This window comes from Trachypithecus francoisi, unplaced genomic scaffold, assembly GCF_009764315.1.
Source record: "Trachypithecus francoisi isolate TF-2019V2 unplaced genomic scaffold, Tfra_2.0 Lachesis_group14, whole genome shotgun sequence".
NCBI lineage: Eukaryota > Metazoa > Chordata > Mammalia > Primates > Cercopithecidae > Trachypithecus > Trachypithecus francoisi.
Window position 1 is genome coordinate 29,419,134 of NW_022681459.1, and position 18,383 is coordinate 29,437,516.

Sequence of the window (18,383 nt, forward strand, 5' to 3'; positions counted from 1 at the left end):
AACAAAGAAAAAAGTCAGCAAAAAAATAGAACTTAAGGAATATAATGAATAAGGCAGATCTTATGAAGAGACATATACACTGTGTATGTATATATACATATGCGTACGTCAAAATTTAATTCCCAATATTAATACAACTTTTTCTCAAGCGCACATGAAATATTCACGAAATTTAATAGTAAATTTATATGCAACAAAGCAATAAGTTCCATTAAGGAAAAGTATTGGCTGGGTGCCATGGCTCATGCCTCTAATTCCAGCACTTTGGGAGGCCAAGGAAGGATAACTTCAGGCCAGGAGTTCAAGACTAGCCTGGGCAACATGGCAAAACCCTGTCTCTACTAAAAATACCCAAAAAAATTAGCCAGGTGTGGGGGTGCATGCCTTTAATCCCGGCTACTTGGGAGACTGAAGCTTGAGAGTCATTTGAACTTGGAAGGCAGAGGCTGCAGTGAGCCAAGATCATGCCACTGCACTCCAGCATGGGTAACAGAGTGACACTCTGTCTCAGAAACAGAAAAGTGAAAATGTTATAATCACTATGATCAGGTGCAACAAAACTAAAAATCTTTTTTTTTTTTTTTTTTGAGACGGAGTCTCGCTCTGTCACCGGGCTGGAGTGCAGTGGCCTATTCTCAGCTCACTGCAAGCTCCGCCTCCCGGGTTTACACCATTCTCCTGCCTCAGCCTCTGAGTAGCTGGGACTACAGGCACCCGCCAGCTCGCCCGGCTAGTTTTTTTTTTGTATTTTTTAGTAGACACGGGGTTTCACTGTGTTAGCCAGGATGGTCTCGATCTCCTGACCTCGTGATCCGCCCATCTCGGCCTCCCAAAGTGCTGGGATTACAGGCTTGAGCCACCGCGCCCGGCAAAACTAAAAATCTTAACAACATTATTGCACATGGAAATGGAAATATCTTCTAATATTAACAACATTATTGCACATGGAAATGGAAATATCTTCTATTAAACACTTGTGGCTAAAAGATAAATTACTAACCAAAATTATAGAATATTTTAGAAATTATGATAACAAAAACACTACGTTTTTGAATCTGTGGGCAATATTTAAAATGGTAATTAGAGGAAAGTGTGTAGCTTTAAACACACACCATTAATCCATACATTGAATGCCCAAACCAGAAAACTAGGAAAAGAATAGCTTGTTGAAAAAAGGCTGAAAGTAAGCAAAGGGAAAGAATTCAATGAAGTACAGAAGAGACAAAGAGTGGAATTAAGTCACAAATTCAATCCCAGTTCTTTCAAAAAATTAAACAAAATATGCAAACCATTGGCTAACCCAATCCAAAAAAATGAAAAAAGAATCCGCAAATATCCAAAATAAGAACTGACAATGAAGGAAGTAACTGTTGAAACAGAAGAGACTTTCAAAGCAGTAAGAGCTACCCTGAATAACTTTGTGCAACTAATTTTTAACATCTCGATGAAACGCGTAAGTTCCTAGGAAAATAACAGTTTAACAAAACGGGTCCAATAGAGACATGGGGCTGAAATAAGCCATAGAAGAAATGAAGAACGTTATCAAGGAGCTGCCAACAAAATCACTAAAAAGGATTTTGCTTCTTTTTTTTTTTTTTTTTTAAAGAAAGAGACTTTATTCCAGTAAACATTTTGCAAACCAGGAAGACACCCATCGGGGCAAAACAAAGGTGCAATATGAGACAACAAAGAGAGGGGTTGTCTTTTTTTTTTTTTTTTTTTTTTTTTTTTTGAGACGGATTCTCTGTCGCCCAGGATGGAGTACGGTGGTGCGATCTCGGTTCACTGCAACATCTACATCCCGGGTTCAAGCGATTCTCCTGCGTCAGCCTCTGGAGTAGCTGGGACTACAGGTGCGCACCACCACACCCGGCTAATTTTTTTATAGAGACGGGATTTGGGGGTTTCACCGTGTGAGCCAGGATGATTTCGATCTCCTGACCTCTTGATCCGCCCGCCTCAGCCTCCCAAAGTGCTGGGATTACAGGTGTGAGCCACCGCGCCCGGCCGAGGGGCTGTCTTTTAAAGAGAAAGTTCCCCCTGGGTTCCCCTCTGGTCTGCTATGCAAATAGGGGTGCAGACTTGCTTAGCTGTGATTGGTTGACGCTTGTTTAGTTCTGACTGGTCGATGTGGGCCACATTTTCCCGGCGAGGCGAGGCTTTCCAGCAGCCCTTGATACAGGCGTGAGCAGGGACAGCTGTGAAGGTCCTAGAGCGAAGCAAAGGTGTGGCTTTCCAGGAATGCAGAGTACGTGTGCGACGTCTGGGCAGCAAATAGCCACTAGGCTCTATTTTGAATTTAGCCCCAGTTGGTTCCCCGGGATCCACCTTGAAGGACTGGTTCTTTCGGGGTTCACAGAAAAAAAAGCCGTAAGAATCTCCATGTCCAGATAATCTCACAGGGAAATTCTAGCCAAGCGTCAAGTACCTAACAGACCCAATGCTGCAAAAATTGTTTCAGAGACTTAAAGGAAAATGCACAAATTTATACAAAAGTATTAACTGAAAATGTGTCATAGACAAAAGCAAAAGCACTAAAGTTATAAAACTCCTAGAAGAGAATATAATAAAAAATGTCCGTGGCCTTGAATTAGGCAAAGACTTTCAGGTAGGGCACATAAAGTTTGAATCATAAAAGAAAAATTGGATTCCATCAAAATTAAAAATATTTTCTCTTTGAAAAATATTCTTAAGAAATAGAGCCAAAAGGTAAGTCACAGGCTAGGAGAAAATATTTGCACCAAATATATCTAATAAAAGGCTTGTATGCAAAATACATAAAGAATTTTACAAGTCATTACTAAGAAGAAAAAAGCACCTAACTTAAAACATGTTAAAGATTTAGACAGATATTTTACCTGAGAAGATGTGTGAAAAGCCCGTAAAAGGTGTTCAACGTCCTTAGTTATTAGTAAAATGTAAATTAAAATGAAAACAGGATACCACATTCCATACACCAAAATGGCTAAAATGTGAAAGACTAAGAAACCAAAGATGTAGTAAGCATTTGGAATTCTCCTCCATTGTTGCTGGGGAGGCAAAATGGTTCAATACTTTGGAAACAATTTTTCAGATTCTTATGAAGTTAAACATTAACACTGTACTACCCAGAAATCTGCTCATAGCTACACATCCAAGAAAAAAGACATTTCCCCAAGCATTTACCCAAATCCCTTCACATACATGTGCATAATTGTTCATAGTAACTTTATCCATAATAGTAAAAAGCGGGGAGTAATCAAGATGTCATCACCTGGTGAATGGGTAAGTGAATTGCAGTGTATCCTGCTGTGGAATACTACTCAGCGATGAAAAAGGAACAAACTACCCTTCCGTGCAACAACTTGGAAGAATCTCAAAGAAAGTTGTGTGCTGAGGGAAAGAAAACAGACTCCAAACACTGTGCACTATGTGCCCTGTGTGATTAAACTTACTCGAAATTCTAGAAGAAATTAAACTAAAGTGAAAGAATGTAGATTCTTGGTTTTCTGGCGCTAGGGAGAGGCTATTGACAGCAAAGGGCACAAGGGGATTTTCTTGGAGGGAATGAATGTTCTACATCTTGATTGTGGTAGTGTTTACACAATTGTATGCATATGTCAAAACTCAACGAACTGATTCACTTAAAATGGGTGAGTTTTATTGTATGTGAATTATACCTCCGAGAAACGAATTTTTTAAAAATCTCAAGGCGTGAGCATTGCCATCATCAGCATTACTAATGTGAAGACAGTGAATTGATGAAATGACGGGGCAATTTGCAACGTGTGATAGGCACTGGTCTCTCTCCAGACATTAGGAAGCTGCGTGTTATCAGATGCCAAAGCTGAACCCATTTGCCCATTAGGCTGCAGGAAGCCTGCGAGTCTGTCCCCAGCATGGACAGCAGAGGGCGCTGCGGGGCATCATTGACCTGTAAGATTCTTCACCCGGAAACACCTTAAATTAATGAGCTCTGCGCGCTCAGAAGGTTGAAGAGAGGGCCCTTCCTTCCTCTAAGCCGCATTTCTGGTTGCGCCACATTCAGTCACACAATTATTAAGTGCTGAGCAGTCTTTGGATCACAGAAAACAAACACAGAGGCTGCAGCCACTGGGCCCTGTGGAAAGCTGGCAGCCGTCCTGCGATGGTGTCCGCGCTGCTGGAGGCCTGGCCGGAGCTGAGATCAGAGCCCTTCAGCGGGAGTGGGGCGACTTCTCCCTCCCCTGGTTTCCCTGGAAGCTGAGGAAGTTCCCAGGAAAGTGCCGAAAACCTCTCACCACTCTTTACGCAGACCTGGTAGGGAGCTGAGGTGGGGGAAGCACTGTTGCAGAGACAGGCTGACTCGGGGAATGGGCCAGCAGGGAGGGACAGACGGGGGAGGGACAGATGGCGGGGGGGGGGCGGGGGACAGATGGGGCGTCAGAGGAGACAGGCTGTCAGGGAGCTGCGGTCCTGCACATGGGAACCAGCCCTGGCCCAGCCTTCCTGGAGGTCACTGGGCCTCTGCTAGTTACTGAGAGGGCACCACTGTGCCCAGGCTGCACCTCCCTGTGGCCTGGTCCCTCCACAAGCTGGAGGAAGGAGGGGGCTGCTCCCTCCCACCCAGTGCTGAGTGACTGTATACCATACCCAGAAGCCACACGCTGTATATTCCTGCATGCATGCCCCTGAAACGGTGGCCTTGTGGGTTGCAGAGTGCCTGCTGCTTCCACAAGGAAGAGACAGCTGCTTGCTCCACACCCGGGGGCCCCAAGGCTCAGGCATCCTTGCCGTGGCCCACCCAGCCAAGTGCAGCAAGAGAAAAGGCACCACCCCTACCTATTTCACTGGCGAGGGCAGACCCCCAGGGCTTTCCGGGAGAGGTGCAATAGCAGAGTTCCAGCTTGGGGTGGGGAGGCTATGTGTCAGAATCACAGCATTAGCCAGGGTCACAGGGAAGCGAGGCAGAGCCCCTGGGAAAGGTGCCCCCATGTGCTCATGGAGGGGGCTTGGTAGGCGCTGGCCTCCTGTGTAAGCAGGTGGAGTGCTGAGGGTCTAATAGCCAGGTGCCCTCCACTGGGACAGTCACTGTGAGACAACCAGGACCACATGCGTCTACCCGGATGAATGGGCCTGGGATATCGGGATGTGCGTGTATGAACAATCACAGCAAGAACAGTTCTAAGCACATCCTGATTCAACTCATGAACCCTCATCACAAGCCCAGAAGGGAAGATGTTATGAATATCTGTACTTGGCATGTGAGTAAAACTAGGGTCACAAAGTCTAAGTAACTTGTCCAAGGCCACACAGTGACCCTGAGAGAGAAATTGCTGTAGAGCAGAAGTGCAATAGGTATTTTTGAGATCTGATTCACATGCCCTCATTGCAGTCTCCTGACTCCAATTAACTGCCCAGTATCCCACAGGGGGATCAGATTGGGCTTCTAAGACTGGGTGGGTTGAGGGGGACATCACACCAGGGCTGGCCCCCTGAAGCAATAGCTAGAGAAATGTACGCGTGTACCACAACTCCAAACTAAAGATAATGAATATAAAATGCATGTGATGAATATGCAGTCTATTCTCATTACATATTCTCTATTTGCAAGTTTACCTACTCACTAAAATTTATTTGTAAGCTTTAAATCAATACTTGGGGTGCTTTCAAGGTCATTTGCAGAAATGTACAAAGTGGTGACAAATTTGGGTTGCAGGCATGCACATTCCCAACTGAAGTCACACAAGGCCTTTTTCTTTCTTGCTTTCTTTTTCTTTTTTTGGAGACAGAGTCTCGCTCTTGTCATCCAGGTGAGTGCAATGCGTGATCTCAGCTCGCCGCTACGTCTACCTCCCAGGTTCAAGTGATTCTCCTGCCTCAGCCTCCTAAGTAGCTGGGATTACAGGCACCTGCCACCACACCCGGCTAATTTTTGTATTTTTAGTTGGCCAGGCTGGTCTCGAACTCCTGACCTCAGGTGATCTGCCCGCCTCAGCCTCCCAAAGTGCTGGGATTACCGGTGTGAGCCACTGCACCCAGCCACACATGGCCTTCTTGCCTCAATCCATAGTGTGAACAAGTGTCCTTTTCTTGGTCTATGTAGTGCCACGTTTTTATGCCTGTTATTGGTGATTTCCCATTTAAAATGCCCCCATGTGCCGTGGTGAGGAACTGTCTGCTGTCCTGAGCGTGAGGCAATATGGATACGGGGAAAACACCAGGGTCAGGGCAGCCTCACTGGGACTGGGTGACAGGATGTCGGCCTGGAATTCAGTGTTAATGCAACCACCGTGTGCACTCTGCCAGGTGTCTACAGGAAACATACTCGAGCCTGGCTACGTATGGCTGGTTGATGAAATGCTTCCAGAAGCTCGCAGAAGCCTGACCCTGTACTTCCTCAGGAGCAACGGTTCCAGATTCACTAGGTCAGTACTGGCAGCGACTTCATAGAACTTAACTACATGAATGCCAGAACAGACTGTATAGATACCCACTATAAATCAGCACTAAAGTGCCTGTACACACACAGCCATGCAGCACTGAACGACAGGGAAATGTTATGAGAAACGCGTCATGAGGGGTTTTGTTGTGTGAACATGGTAGAGTGTGCTTAACGCACAGCTGGAGGGCAGCGCCTGCTGCATACCCAGGCTGCACGGTTGGCTCCCAGGCTGCAAACCTGTGCAGAGAGTGACTGGACTGAACATGGAACTGAACACTGGAACTACTGTAATGCAGTGGTAAGCATTTGTGTATCTAAACATAGAAAGGTACAGCCAAGGCCGGGTACGGTGACTTACGCCTGTAATCCCAGCACTTTGGGAGGCCGAGATGAGCAGATCATGAGGTCAGGAGTTTGAGACCAGCCTGACCAACACGGTGAAACCCCATCTCTAGTAAAAGTACAAAAATTAACCGGGTGTGGTGGCGAGTGCCTGTAATCCCAGCTACTTGGGAAATTGAGGCAGGAGAATCACTTGAACCCGGGAGGCAGAGGTTGCAGTGAGTCAAGATGGTGCCATTGCACTCCAGCCTGGGCAACAGGGTGAGACTCCTTTCCAAAACAAAAGAAAAGATACAGTCAAAACATGGTGTGAAAGATAAAGAATGGGATGGTGAGTAGGCACTTACCATGAAGGGAGCTTGCAGGACCCGGCGAGTCAGGGAGGGAGTGGGGAGTGAATTCGAAGGCCCAGGACACGACCGTCATGCCGTCGTCATGCCACAGACTTTATAAACACATGACCTTTATAAAAAATACTGTTCTTTCTTCAATAATAAAATTATCCTCAACTTACTGTAACATTTTTACTTTATATTTTTTTTAATTTTTAAAAATTCTGACTCTTTTCTTTTTTTTTTTTCTTAGACAGAGTCTCGCTCTGTGGCCCAGGCTAGAGTGCAGTACTGTGATCACAACTCACTGCAGCCTTGACTTCCCTGGGTTCAAGCAATCCTCCCACCTCAGCCTCCTGAGTAGCTGGGACTAGAGGTGTGCCCGGCTACTTTTTGTATTTTTTGTAGAGATGGGGTCTCACCATGTTGCCCAGGCTGGTCTTGAACTTCTGGGCTCAAGGAATCCTCCTCCCTTGGCTTCCCAAAGTGCTGGGATTACAGGCCTGAGCCAGCATGCCCAGCCACAAACATTATTTTTAATTCTCACCAGAATCCTGCTAGGGAAGTAATCATTACTCATATTTTACAAACAGAAAGCCTGAGAATCTGAGAGATTTTTGAAAACCTCCCCACGGTGACCCACCTGGGCCATCAACCCGCACACATGGTAACAACTCCTGGTGTTCCCACCCCCAGCAAGCTGACCAACCCCTCTCCTATAATCCTATCTCCTAATACTCCCGTCTTCCAATAGGAAGCTAGTGGCACTGGCCCCACCCCACCCTGGAGGGCCAAGGCCTTGGACTTTTTAGGGCGACAGGAGTGGGCTATTGGGTGACACATTTGCTAAGCCAGTCGGCTTGGGGTGGGAGAGGGATGTGGGGGAGAGCAACAGGAAGGCTGGCCTAGCATCATCCACTCTGCACTCCCACCACCAAGCTAAATGACACCAGGATCCCTTAAAGGAGGCGCAAAAGAATCCACTAAACGTAGAGCCACTATTCAATGCAGCAATCCCTACTGGGTATCTATCCGAAGGAAATGAAATCATTCAATCAAAAAGATACCTGTTCTTGTACATGTATCGCAGCACTATTCACAATAGCAAAGGTATGGAATCAACCTAAGTGTCCATCAACAGGTAAATGGATTTTAAAAGTGGTATATACACACAACGAAATCATATTCAGCCATAAAAAGAAGTAAATCATGTCTTCTGCAGTAACATGGATGGAACTGGAGGTCATTATCTTAAGTGAAACAAACTAGACACAGAAAGTCAAATATCACCTGTTCTCATTTGTAAGTGGATGCTAAAAATGTGTCCACATGCACACAGGAATGGTGGACAATGGACATGTGGATGGCTGACGGGGGTGGGGGATGGATGATGAGAAGTTAGTTAACAGGTACAGTGTACATGATTCAGTTGGTGGACACACTAAAAGCTCTGACTTGACTATTATGCAAACCACACGTAACAATTGCACATGTACCCTGTAAATTGGTATGATAATAATAATTAGTAAATAAGAATCTTTCACACGGTGATCTCCCCACGGTCGGCATTGCCTTAATGAAACGCTGTGAACGTCCTCCCTTGAGTATCCTCAAATGTTAGCACATTACCAAAGCTACCCTCAGGCAGAGGCCAGAAAACACAGAAGCAAAGAGTTGAGAGAGAATCTTTTGGCTTACCTGGTCCAAGGCCCCTCCCTGCTTGCCTTGGAAATAGGAGACAACCGGCTGCCACACACCCATCTCAAAAGCAAGGGGTCTGAGATGCATTTGGTCAAAGAGAAAGGATTTTGCAATTGCAATCTGAAGTCATGTATCACTCCAAGGGGGTTTTAGGGCTAGTCATTTGAGTTTTCATAAAAAGGATAGAGAATTGGAGGTACAAAGTGATTGTGAATTCTGAAATGTACTTATGTGCAATACTTTTTTATTGCTTTTAGAGAAACCTAAATGTATTTGATGAATTTTTTCTCTTAGAAAAATTGAAGGGACATTAAAACTGCCAGGCGTGGTGGCTCACACCTATAATCCCAGCACTTTGGGAGGCCGAGGCAGGTGGATCACTTGAGGTCAGGAGTTCAAGACCAGCCTGGCCAACATGGTGAAACCCCATCTCTACTAAAAATACAAAAATTAGCCAGTGTGATGGTGTGCGCCTGTAATCCCGGCTACTCGGGAGGCTGAGGCAGGAGGATAGCTTGAACCTGGGAAGGGGAGATTATAGCAAGCCAAGATCGCATCACTGCACTCTAGCCTGGGCGACAGAGCAAGACTCTGTCTCAAAACAAAAAACCCCTGCACATACATTCACATGTGTACACATTCACATGTATACACACACTCATACATGTGTACACATGCACACCACCATCACCACCTCTGCATTAATGAAACCAGAATGAAATTTAGCAGATTTTAAGGGTTTTATTTAAAGAAATGGTATGTTAAACCATTGAAAATGATAAAAAGATGATTAAGAAAACCCAGGATTTCATGAAACACGAAGCTGACAAGGAGCTGAAGTTTCTTCTTTGGTTTTGGAACACCCAGTGAGCCAGATGCATCCTCTGGAACCAGCCTCTGTTAGTAATGGCAGTCTAGAAATTTAAACGCAAGACAGTTGGTAAGGGAACCCCAGAAATAGGGGCGCCTAGGCTGCGAAGCTGGGGTGGGCCCAAGTCACTTTGCCCAGGAGCCTCCTACTGAGGAAGGAGCCCCTTTCCTGGGGAGGGTACGTAAAGGGACCAAATCTCCTCACCCCAGGCTAGAGTTTCCTCTGTGGGGCGCATTCTCCCCAGAACTTTTTTATGACCTTTAGGTCACATAAGAAAATCACTCGGAAAATCCTGAACATGAAATATTTTGCTCTTTGAAATACTTTGATATCCTAAGAAAAGGCATCCTTCAAGGACCAGCACGCTCTTTCCCCATTTTCCAGGATCTGCTTGGTCTTTTTTTTTATCTTGTTACACTCTGTGTTAAGAACACACTGTCACTAAGTGGCTGGGAGAAGTGGACCCGTTCCCCTCTGTGGGCGGCACCCTCCCAGGACTGCCCGGAGCAGGACGTTGTGGGGGACGTTTGTCACTCAGGGTCATGTGGGGGAGAACGGGGAGGCCACGGGAGGAGGGGCCAGGTCTGCTTGAATTGGGCCCTTTCTGGTACCCAGCACAGCGCAAGACACTCAGTAGCCTCCAAACACAGATCAGATTGCAACAAAATAGGCAATGCCCCTGAACGTTGCAACACCTGGGGAGGCGACAGGGATGAGATGCTGTTTCTGGAACCATCAGAGATGACGCAGTGGCAATGCCGGAGGTTATAAACTTATTGAAAAGACGCTGTCTTTGCCAAGAACATTCTGGAATTGCCTTCAGAATCCCATAGGAGGCAAGGGCCCTGGCCTCGATGGCGTTGAGGCAGCGAGGCAGCTGCCCTCCCCGCACCCCACCTCTAGGGACGGAGGAGGAATCATGGTGTCCAGGAACCAGATGGCGCGTCCCACAGCCACGTTACCTTCCACAGACTTCGGGAAGAAGCACCAGGGCACTTCAAAGATGAGGTTGGAGAAGCAGCAGTTCCGAGAGGTGCATTCCTCGGGGCTGATGCCCGGGTAGCCACAGTCTTTTCGGTCTGAGACCTCCATGACGCACTGCTCCGACTCTGCCATGGGACAGGCATGACACCGAGACCCAGTCAGGCCTGCTGTGTCCTGGAAAGCTCCACCCCTTCCTCCTCCGAGAGCAGCGCTGGTTTGCAGCCTCCGTGGATCCTGAGGCGCTGCCGGGGGCAGCATCCCCTGGGACCGCCTCCCCCGGGGACTGTGGAAATGTCGGCCCCAGGGACGCTTGGTTGGCCTGTCCTCCCCAAAGGTGGGGCCCATGTGGGGTGGTCACAGTCAGAAGCTCTGGAGTCCCCCACGTTGGGGAAATCATTTTGCCTCTCAGAACTCAGTGTTATCCTCTTTAAATGGGGTGGCTCCCCTGACCAAGGTGAGAAAAGGTTTGTGGGCACCTTGGAATGATGGAAAGCATTTGGACACGGTATTGATACCCAAAGACACTGCCATTCAGTGGGCGCTTGTGAACAATCCACCATCTGCCTGGTTTACCCGCCGGGCTCAGCAAGCCTCCCAGCAACAATCTGGGGGAAGAATCGCCCTTCTCCAGAGGACGTGCCCGGTTCCACTCACACAGGTGCACGGCACACATGCAATCTTCCTTTGAGCACTCCTCGGCGGTTACGACTTGGGTCCTGATCCCTTGCGCTGACATAAAACTCACTCCCAAAGAACTCTAGAAGGCTTCACTTCCTTCCCTAATATCTGAGGTCTGTCAGCCCTTACGTTACTACTGTCCTATTAAATAACCTTTTTTCCCCATGGAAGCTTCCTCAGAAGTCACACTTCAAAAGCTAGAGGAGACCTATTATTGTTTTTTTTCTTTTTCTTAACTAAAATAAAACTGATGGCTCCACACATACATGTCTGCTGAAGGAAATAACGGTGTAGAAACGGGGTAGGTGGAACATTTTCATCTCACTGTTGGCTGACCTGAGCTACCCTCTAGACTAACAGTCCAGGCTAGTCCCAGACTAACCAACCTGGGCTACCTCGAGACTGACAGTCCAGGCTAGTTCCAGACTAACAAACCTGGGCTACCTCTACACTAACCGGCCTATGCTAGCCCCAGACTAAGCAACCTGGACTAGCCCCAGACTAACCAACCTGGGCTAACCCCAGACTAACTAACCTGGACTAGCCCCAGACTAACCAACCTGGGCTAACCCTAGACCAACCAACCAGGGCTAGCCCCAGACTAACCCACCCAGGCTAACCCTAGACTAGCAACTGGGCCTCCTCCAGCCCCTGCTCTGATCTCTGCCTGTGAAGCTATGGCAGCCCAGGAAGAGGGTGTGGCTTCCCTGGAAGATTACCTTGCTTCGGGAGGGGTTCGAAACACCAGGGGACCCCAACGACACTGGAGTCGAAACAGCATCCTTTGTCAAAGCACTGGTCGCTGGTGATGCCAGGGAAGCCGCAGTTCTTCCTGCTTTGGGGGCTCAGCCTCGAGCACTGGCAGGCGGCTGTGGAAAGACCCTCGGTCAGCCCCGCCCTGGTACCCCAGACCACACTGCTCCTTCTCAGGGATTTTAGGGGATGCCTCTACTGTCTTGCTGCCACATAGAGAAACACAAAGTCTTATCTTGCCCATATTTAAGCAATGCCGTTTCCTCCTGAGAAACTGATAGGGCTTTGCTGAAATTGTTATATTAGTTTAAAAGAAAAAAAAAAAAGCCAAGCATGGTGGCTCATACCTATAATCCCAGCACTTTAGGAAGCCGAGACGGGCAGATTGCTTGAGCTCAGGAGTTCAAGACCATCCTGGGCAATATGTCAAAACCCCATTTCTACAAACAATACAAAAAAAAAAAAAATGGGCCAGGCATGGTGGTCCACACCTGTGGTCTCAGCTACTCAGGAGGCTGAGGTGGGAGGATCACTTGAGCCTGGGAGGCAGAGGTTGCAGTGAGCCAAGATCACACCACTGCACTCCTGCCTGGGCGGCAGACCAGATCCTGTGTGAAAAAGCAAAAAAAAAAAAAAAATCCCTTTTAGAGGAAGATGAACAGATGGACCCAAGGCTAAGATCGAGGTGACAGGTGAGTGCTCTGGAACTCCAAGGACCCTTGGTGGGAATGCCCTCCTAGCCTGACACGGGGTCCACTGACATCTGCCGTCACTCAGCCTTTCCCTAGGAGGGAGGCCCTTCTCGGAGCTACCCTCCTGAGCAGCGGGAAATCCCATGTGAACAACACACATTGCCAGATGCCTTTATGGCTATTTCCCCTCTCAAGTAAATTTATTTCTTTAAGAGAAATAAAGAAAGCACATAAAGAGACCCTCTCCTTCACTTACAGGGTTTCTCACCCCCCGCCAGGGCACACAGCCCCAGGACGAGGAGCACTGCCAGGAGCTGGGCGCCTCGTGGTCCCATGTCCAGCTCAGCTGCACCCCAGGACGGCTTGCAGAATGCATGGCGCCCACCGCCGGGTGTATTTTATAATCTCTTCTCTGTTTGTCCAACAAGCACAGATAACCTTTCTTCTCCGCACCATGGCCCCGGCCCTTTGATAATCTTTCTTCTCTTCCCTGTGGCCCAGCCCTTCCACCGTGGAGGCGAGGAGGAGGCAAGTGGCAGCCGTGCTCTGTGCAGGCGAGGCTTCCGGGCGCGGGTGACTCCCTGCTTGGTGAGGCCTCCTCCTGCCCTGGCCAGGGAGTTGGGTTGTGCCAGGCTGCCAATGTGAAAAACCAGCCACGTGCAGGTCTGGGGCCGGGCATACACAGGGTCACACCCAGGAAGGGATAAGCCGTGCATTTCTATTGATAGAGTGGGCAGCACCACAGGAATTTAGAAAATATTAGGGCCCAGTTTACTGGGGGAAATGAACAGACCAGCAGGTAGCAAGGAAAAGACCCTGCCCGAGGAAGGGAAGCATCTCAGAGGAGGGAAGAGACTGCTCCCGGTGTTGTGGTTAGAGCCTCCCCAGCCACAGCACCATGTGCTTTGTCTCATCTTCAGCAGGAGGAGCTGCTCTCCACGGAGATGAGACTGACAGGGTCAGCGGAGCAGCCTGTGACAGGCAGGTTTTAATAAGTTCATTTTCAGCCAACCCCTGAAATGGGTTATTTTTGTTCCATGGGAACGCTCTGCATCTCCTAAAAGATGGCACCTGGGACCCCGTCCATGGCCTCCCCAGGTTAGGATGTGCTGGAGAAGGAGTCTGTGGACTGGACAGAGAGGATAGCAGCCAGAGGGGAGACACCTGGAAAGAAAGAGGGGAAGGTGTGGTGGGAAGGACAGAGGGGGACCCGAAGTTCTGCATGCCGGGGAGTGGCAGGGGGTTGCCAGTCTCTTTCTGATGGCTGAGCGGTCAGGGGCCCAGAGACACAGGAAACCCAAAATTCTTAGTCCACCACAGGGCTGTCCTCAGGGTCTGGAGAGCAGGCCCCGTCCTCCAGGTCCCCATCCTCCAGGCTTCGTCCTCCAGGCCCTCGTTCCCCAGGCTCCGTCCTCCAGGCCCCCATTTTCCAGGCCCCCATCCTCTAGGCCGCCGTCCTCCAGGCCCTGCCCTCTATGCTGCAGTCCTCCAGACCCCCATCCTCCAGGCCCCACCCTCTATGCTGCCATCCTCCAGGCCCCCATCCTCCAGACTCCATCCTCCAGGTCCCCATCCTCCAGGCCCCCGTCCTCCAGGACCTCATCCTCCAGGCCCCCGTCCTCCAGGCTCCATCCTCCAGGTCTCCTCTGGATCCAGGTCAAGTGCCTCCAGACTTGCCGCTGACTGTTTACCACTGGGCAGCCACGGGGACTCAATCTGTGAAAACTCTGGCAGTCCCTTTAGTCACCATCATGACATAAGTGCCTGAGTCGTTGTTTTCTCTCATATTCCCACCCACCTCTCCTCTCTGCTTCCTCCCCATCGAGCCGACTTCCCACTGCTCACTGTAGCCCCTTCAGGATTCCTGCTGCTGCCACTGCCTGGCCCATGTAAGAGAGACCACTTCTCGGCCTCTCGCATTCTCTTGGCCCTGGCGGAAGCCCGTGTTGTCCTAGGGATGCTCCCCCGGAATCCTGCTCAGGCCCCCATGCAGGGACACTGAATGCCCACAGAATTGGGAAACCATTACATGAGATGGGACATCTGCAATAGAGTGGCATTGCTGGTTGAAAGTGGAGCTGCTCACAACCTCCACAACTGTATTTGGCCACCTCCCCATCACATGGGCTCAGACCAGGGGGCTGGACATTGACTTTGAGCCCCAAGTCTTCACCCTCATGCAAAAACCATCCTCCTTGGAGATGCAGGCTGGGAAGGGCGCCATGTCCAGAATCCCTGCCTTGCTGTCATCTACCAACCTTGGTGCAGCCTGTCCCTTTTGTTAAGAATTTCAGCACTGTGTTCACCGTGTTCCTTGTCATGCTAAGACTTGGTCACATCCCAGACATCTTCAACGTGGCAGTGGACATTTCATCCAAATGCAGTTGCTCAGATTTTATTTTTCCTCATCTCTAGGAACTTCCATCTCCACTCCACTTCTGCCACTTCTGCCACCCTCCCGTGACCACACTCAGAACTTGAGCTCTACCTCTGAAAGACGGTATGCAAATGTCCTTTCTGCCCAGGATGTCCTAATCTCCTAACACTCTCCCTGCCACCACACCTTTGTCTGAATCCTGAAGCCCTCCAATCCCCTACCCCCGCGTGAGCCCCCTCCTGTCTATCCTTCCTTCTTGCTTCTCCAGCCTGACTTCCATGGTGCTGTCTTCACCCACCGTCTTCCTCACTGCTGTCTCGCACTGTCTCTGTGCCTACGCCATCTGCCCAGCGTGGCCAACACTTGCCTTGCATTGTTGTCACTCTCAATGCATGATCTCAGCGCCATCCAGGCACTCAGGGCTGGCACCCTCCTTCTTTCTCTCTCTCCTTCTCCACCCCTGCTCGCTTCCATTCTGCACACTTTGGGGATGATACTGTCCATCAGTTCACATAGAAAGTCAACAAATGGGAACCACCTCAAATATCACCCATGTGGACCTCCGCTTTTGACTATGGAGTCATGGCTACCAGGTTAGCCTCCCACCGTGAGGCTAAACTCTAAAACTACATGAGTAACTGTCTGCAGTTGCTGAGCAGCAGGCAGGGCCAGACAGCGATCCCCAAGAGAAAGGAAACAATAGGGGGAGTCCCACGGCTGCCTTGGTTTCCTGGAGACACTCTCCAGACTACAGCACAGGGAGGGGAACCCCAATAGTACCGCAGTCCCACCGAGCTGAGGACACAGGCTGGAACGGGAAGCTTCTGAGGCAGGCGGGTTATCAGGGTAAGAGAAGGGAGCTCCAGAAATATAAATGGGGGTCCTTTAAGCTTTTCGTCAAATACTGTGCTGTTCATGCCCACAAGGCCAGGCTAAACAGCTCCTGGGGACAGAAAAATCACTGGGGAGGCTGAACTGAATGACTAGTGCAGGGTTCGTGGGGCCGGAAAGCATTTGAGCTCTGAGCAGCCAGAGGTATTGACTACTTCAAACATTCAGTAAAGGCCATGCCGTAAAAGGAAGCCTGATCTTTCTAGAGGAAAGCTACTCTAAACCCATTCGAGCAAAACTTTAAAACAAGTCTTGCAAGAATCAAGTTAACCTCCAACTAAATTAACTGCTTGTATTAGTTCACTCAGGTTGCTATAACAAAATACTACAGATTGTGTGACTTAACCAACAGAAATGTACTTTTTCACAATTCGGGTGCCCAGAAGTTCAAGATAGGGTGTCAGCACATCTGGTTTCTACTGAGGCCTCTTTCTGCTTGTAGATGGCTGTGTTTTCCCATATCTCACATGGTCTTTCCTCTGTGCCTGCACATCCCTGGTGTCTCTCTTCTTATAAGGACACCAGTGAGATTGAACCAGGGCCCATCCTAAGAGCCTCATTTTAACTTGATTACCCCTTTTAAGACACTGTCTCCAAATGTAGTCACATTCTTAGGTAATGGAATTTAAGGCTTCATATATGAATTTGGGAGGAATAATTCAACCGATAACACTACCTAAGAGAGCAAAGCTCCCAACACTTTACTAACGAAGACAGCGAAACCTAAATACGCAACATATCCCTAATGTCCAACAGAAAATCAGAAGTTTACTAGATGTGTGGAGAGAATTAGGAAACATGGCCCACACCCCTTAGAAAAATCAGTGAACAAAAACAGACTTAGACATGGCATAAAATGTTCAAGGATTGAAAGAAGAACGTAATATAACAAAGGAACAAAAAGAAATCTCAATAGATAGGTGGAAACTAAACATTAACCAGGTACAAATTTTAGAAATGAAAAATACAACATCTGAAATGAAAAATACACTGTGTGGGTTTTAGATTAGATACTATTAGATACTGCAGAGGAATGGTCAGTTTACTTGAATGAAGTCAGTGCAAGATAACTATGCAAACTAGAGCATAAAGTGAAAAAGCACTAAACAAATAAACAGGATTCCAGTGACTGGTGAGACAATCTCAAGCAATCTAACATACATGTGATTGATGTACCAGTAGGAGAGGAGAGAAAAAAATCTTTTAAAGAAATATTTGATCAAGAATGAGTATTGAGTAAATATTCATTAGATTTTTCTGAAGTTGATGAAAAGTATAAACCTGCAAATCTTAGAGGCTCAAAGAATTTCAAGGAAAATAAATACCAAAAAAAAAAAAAAATCACATCAAGGCACAGCATGATTCGACTGTTGAAAATCCCATGATTTAAAAAATGCTTAAAGCAGCTGGAGAAAAAGTCTTCTAGGGTTTGAATGTCCTTCCAAACTAATGTCAAAACTTAATCCCCAATGTGGCTGTATTGAGAAGTGGGGCTTTTAAGAGGTGATTGAATCATGAGACCTCGGCTCTCATGAATGAATTAATCCACTCATGAATTAATGGATTCATGGGATGATGGGCTCATGGGTTATCGTGGAAGGGGACCTGGTGGCTTTGTAAGAAGAGAGACCTGAGCTAGCATGTTGACACACCCTCGCCCTCTCCATGGAATACCCTGGGCTGCCTTGGGACACGTCTGAGAGTCCCCACCAGCAAGAAGGCACTCAAGAGACGCAGCCCCTCAACCTTGGACATCCCAGTCTCCAGTACTGTAAGAGATGAAGTTCATTTCTTATAAATCACCAGTTTCAACTTAGCAACAGAAAATGGGCTAAGACAAAGACATACAGCATGGAGGAGAACATAATAACAATAATGACTTGATAACACAGTACTATTTACTCAATACACATTCTTGATCAAGTATTTCTTTTTATCTGATAATGCAAACCAGAAGATAGTGGGATAACATGTGTAAGTGCTAGGGAAAAGTTCTACACTCTGAATATATGCTTTCAAAACTATTTTTCAGGTGAACAAAAGTTTAGAGAAGCTCTTACTTGCAAATCTGCTCTTCAAGGAACTTTAAAGAAAATTAAGAAGTGCGTTAGGCTGAAGTTACAGGCATCCCTTAACACAGGACATGAATTCTCCAGGTTGCTCCAGCCAGTTCCCACCTGGCTGAATTTGTTCAGCTATGGCCCCTGCTTGGCCTCTGTCAGCATTCGAGTTTACAACTCTGTCCGGTCTGCAGGATTTCTCACTTGGTTCACTACAACTGTCTCTTAACTAGACTCTAAAATGAAAATGGTGTTGTCCCTATCCAGGAAAAAAAATCTTGCTTAATTTTTTTTTTTTT

The 18,383-nt window shown here is 47.8% G+C and overlaps 1 protein-coding gene and 1 long non-coding RNA gene across 3 annotated transcripts; one reads left to right on the forward strand and one right to left on the reverse strand.

Moving 5' to 3' along the window:
* Positions 1-9,499: 9,499 nt before the first annotated feature.
* TFF2 (trefoil factor 2) lies at positions 9,500-13,218 on the reverse strand. 2 transcript variants are annotated; one of them, XM_033232561.1, is made up of 4 exons: positions 13,013-13,218; positions 12,031-12,180; positions 10,612-10,758; positions 9,500-9,692 (listed from the first exon to the last, which is right to left on the reverse strand). In XM_033232561.1, exons 1-4 carry the CDS (start codon positions 13,089-13,091, stop codon positions 9,679-9,681), a joined length of 390 nt encoding a protein of 129 aa, XP_033088452.1. In that variant the 5' UTR covers positions 13,092-13,218; the 3' UTR covers positions 9,500-9,678. The 2 variants fall into 2 exon arrangements, with proteins under 2 accessions (XP_033088452.1, XP_033088451.1); XM_033232560.1 differs by lacking the exon at positions 9,500-9,692 and having other exon boundaries at positions 10,352-10,758.
* Positions 12,690-17,115, forward strand: LOC117095825. The gene is made up of 2 exons (XR_004442194.1): positions 12,690-13,147; positions 15,172-17,115. It is a non-coding gene; the product is annotated as an uncharacterized LOC117095825 (long non-coding RNA).
* Positions 17,116-18,383: the final 1,268 nt, after the last annotated feature.

What these genes read in the sequence shown, in the direction of transcription:
- TFF2 (XM_033232560.1), bottom strand. Translation starts at nt 13,091, where the DNA reads ATGGGACCACGAGGCGCCCAGCTCCTGGCAGTGCTCCTCGTCCTGGGG. An exon ending in GGCGGGGGGTGAGAAACCCT is followed by an intron (nt 12,181 to 13,012) that starts GTAAGTGAAGGA and finishes GTCTTTCCACAG; the next exon opens with CCGCCTGCCAGTGCTCGAGG. An exon ending in CGAACCCCTCCCGAAGCAAG is followed by an intron (nt 10,759 to 12,030) that starts GTAATCTTCCAG and finishes GTCCCATGGCAG; the next exon opens with AGTCGGAGCAGTGCGTCATG.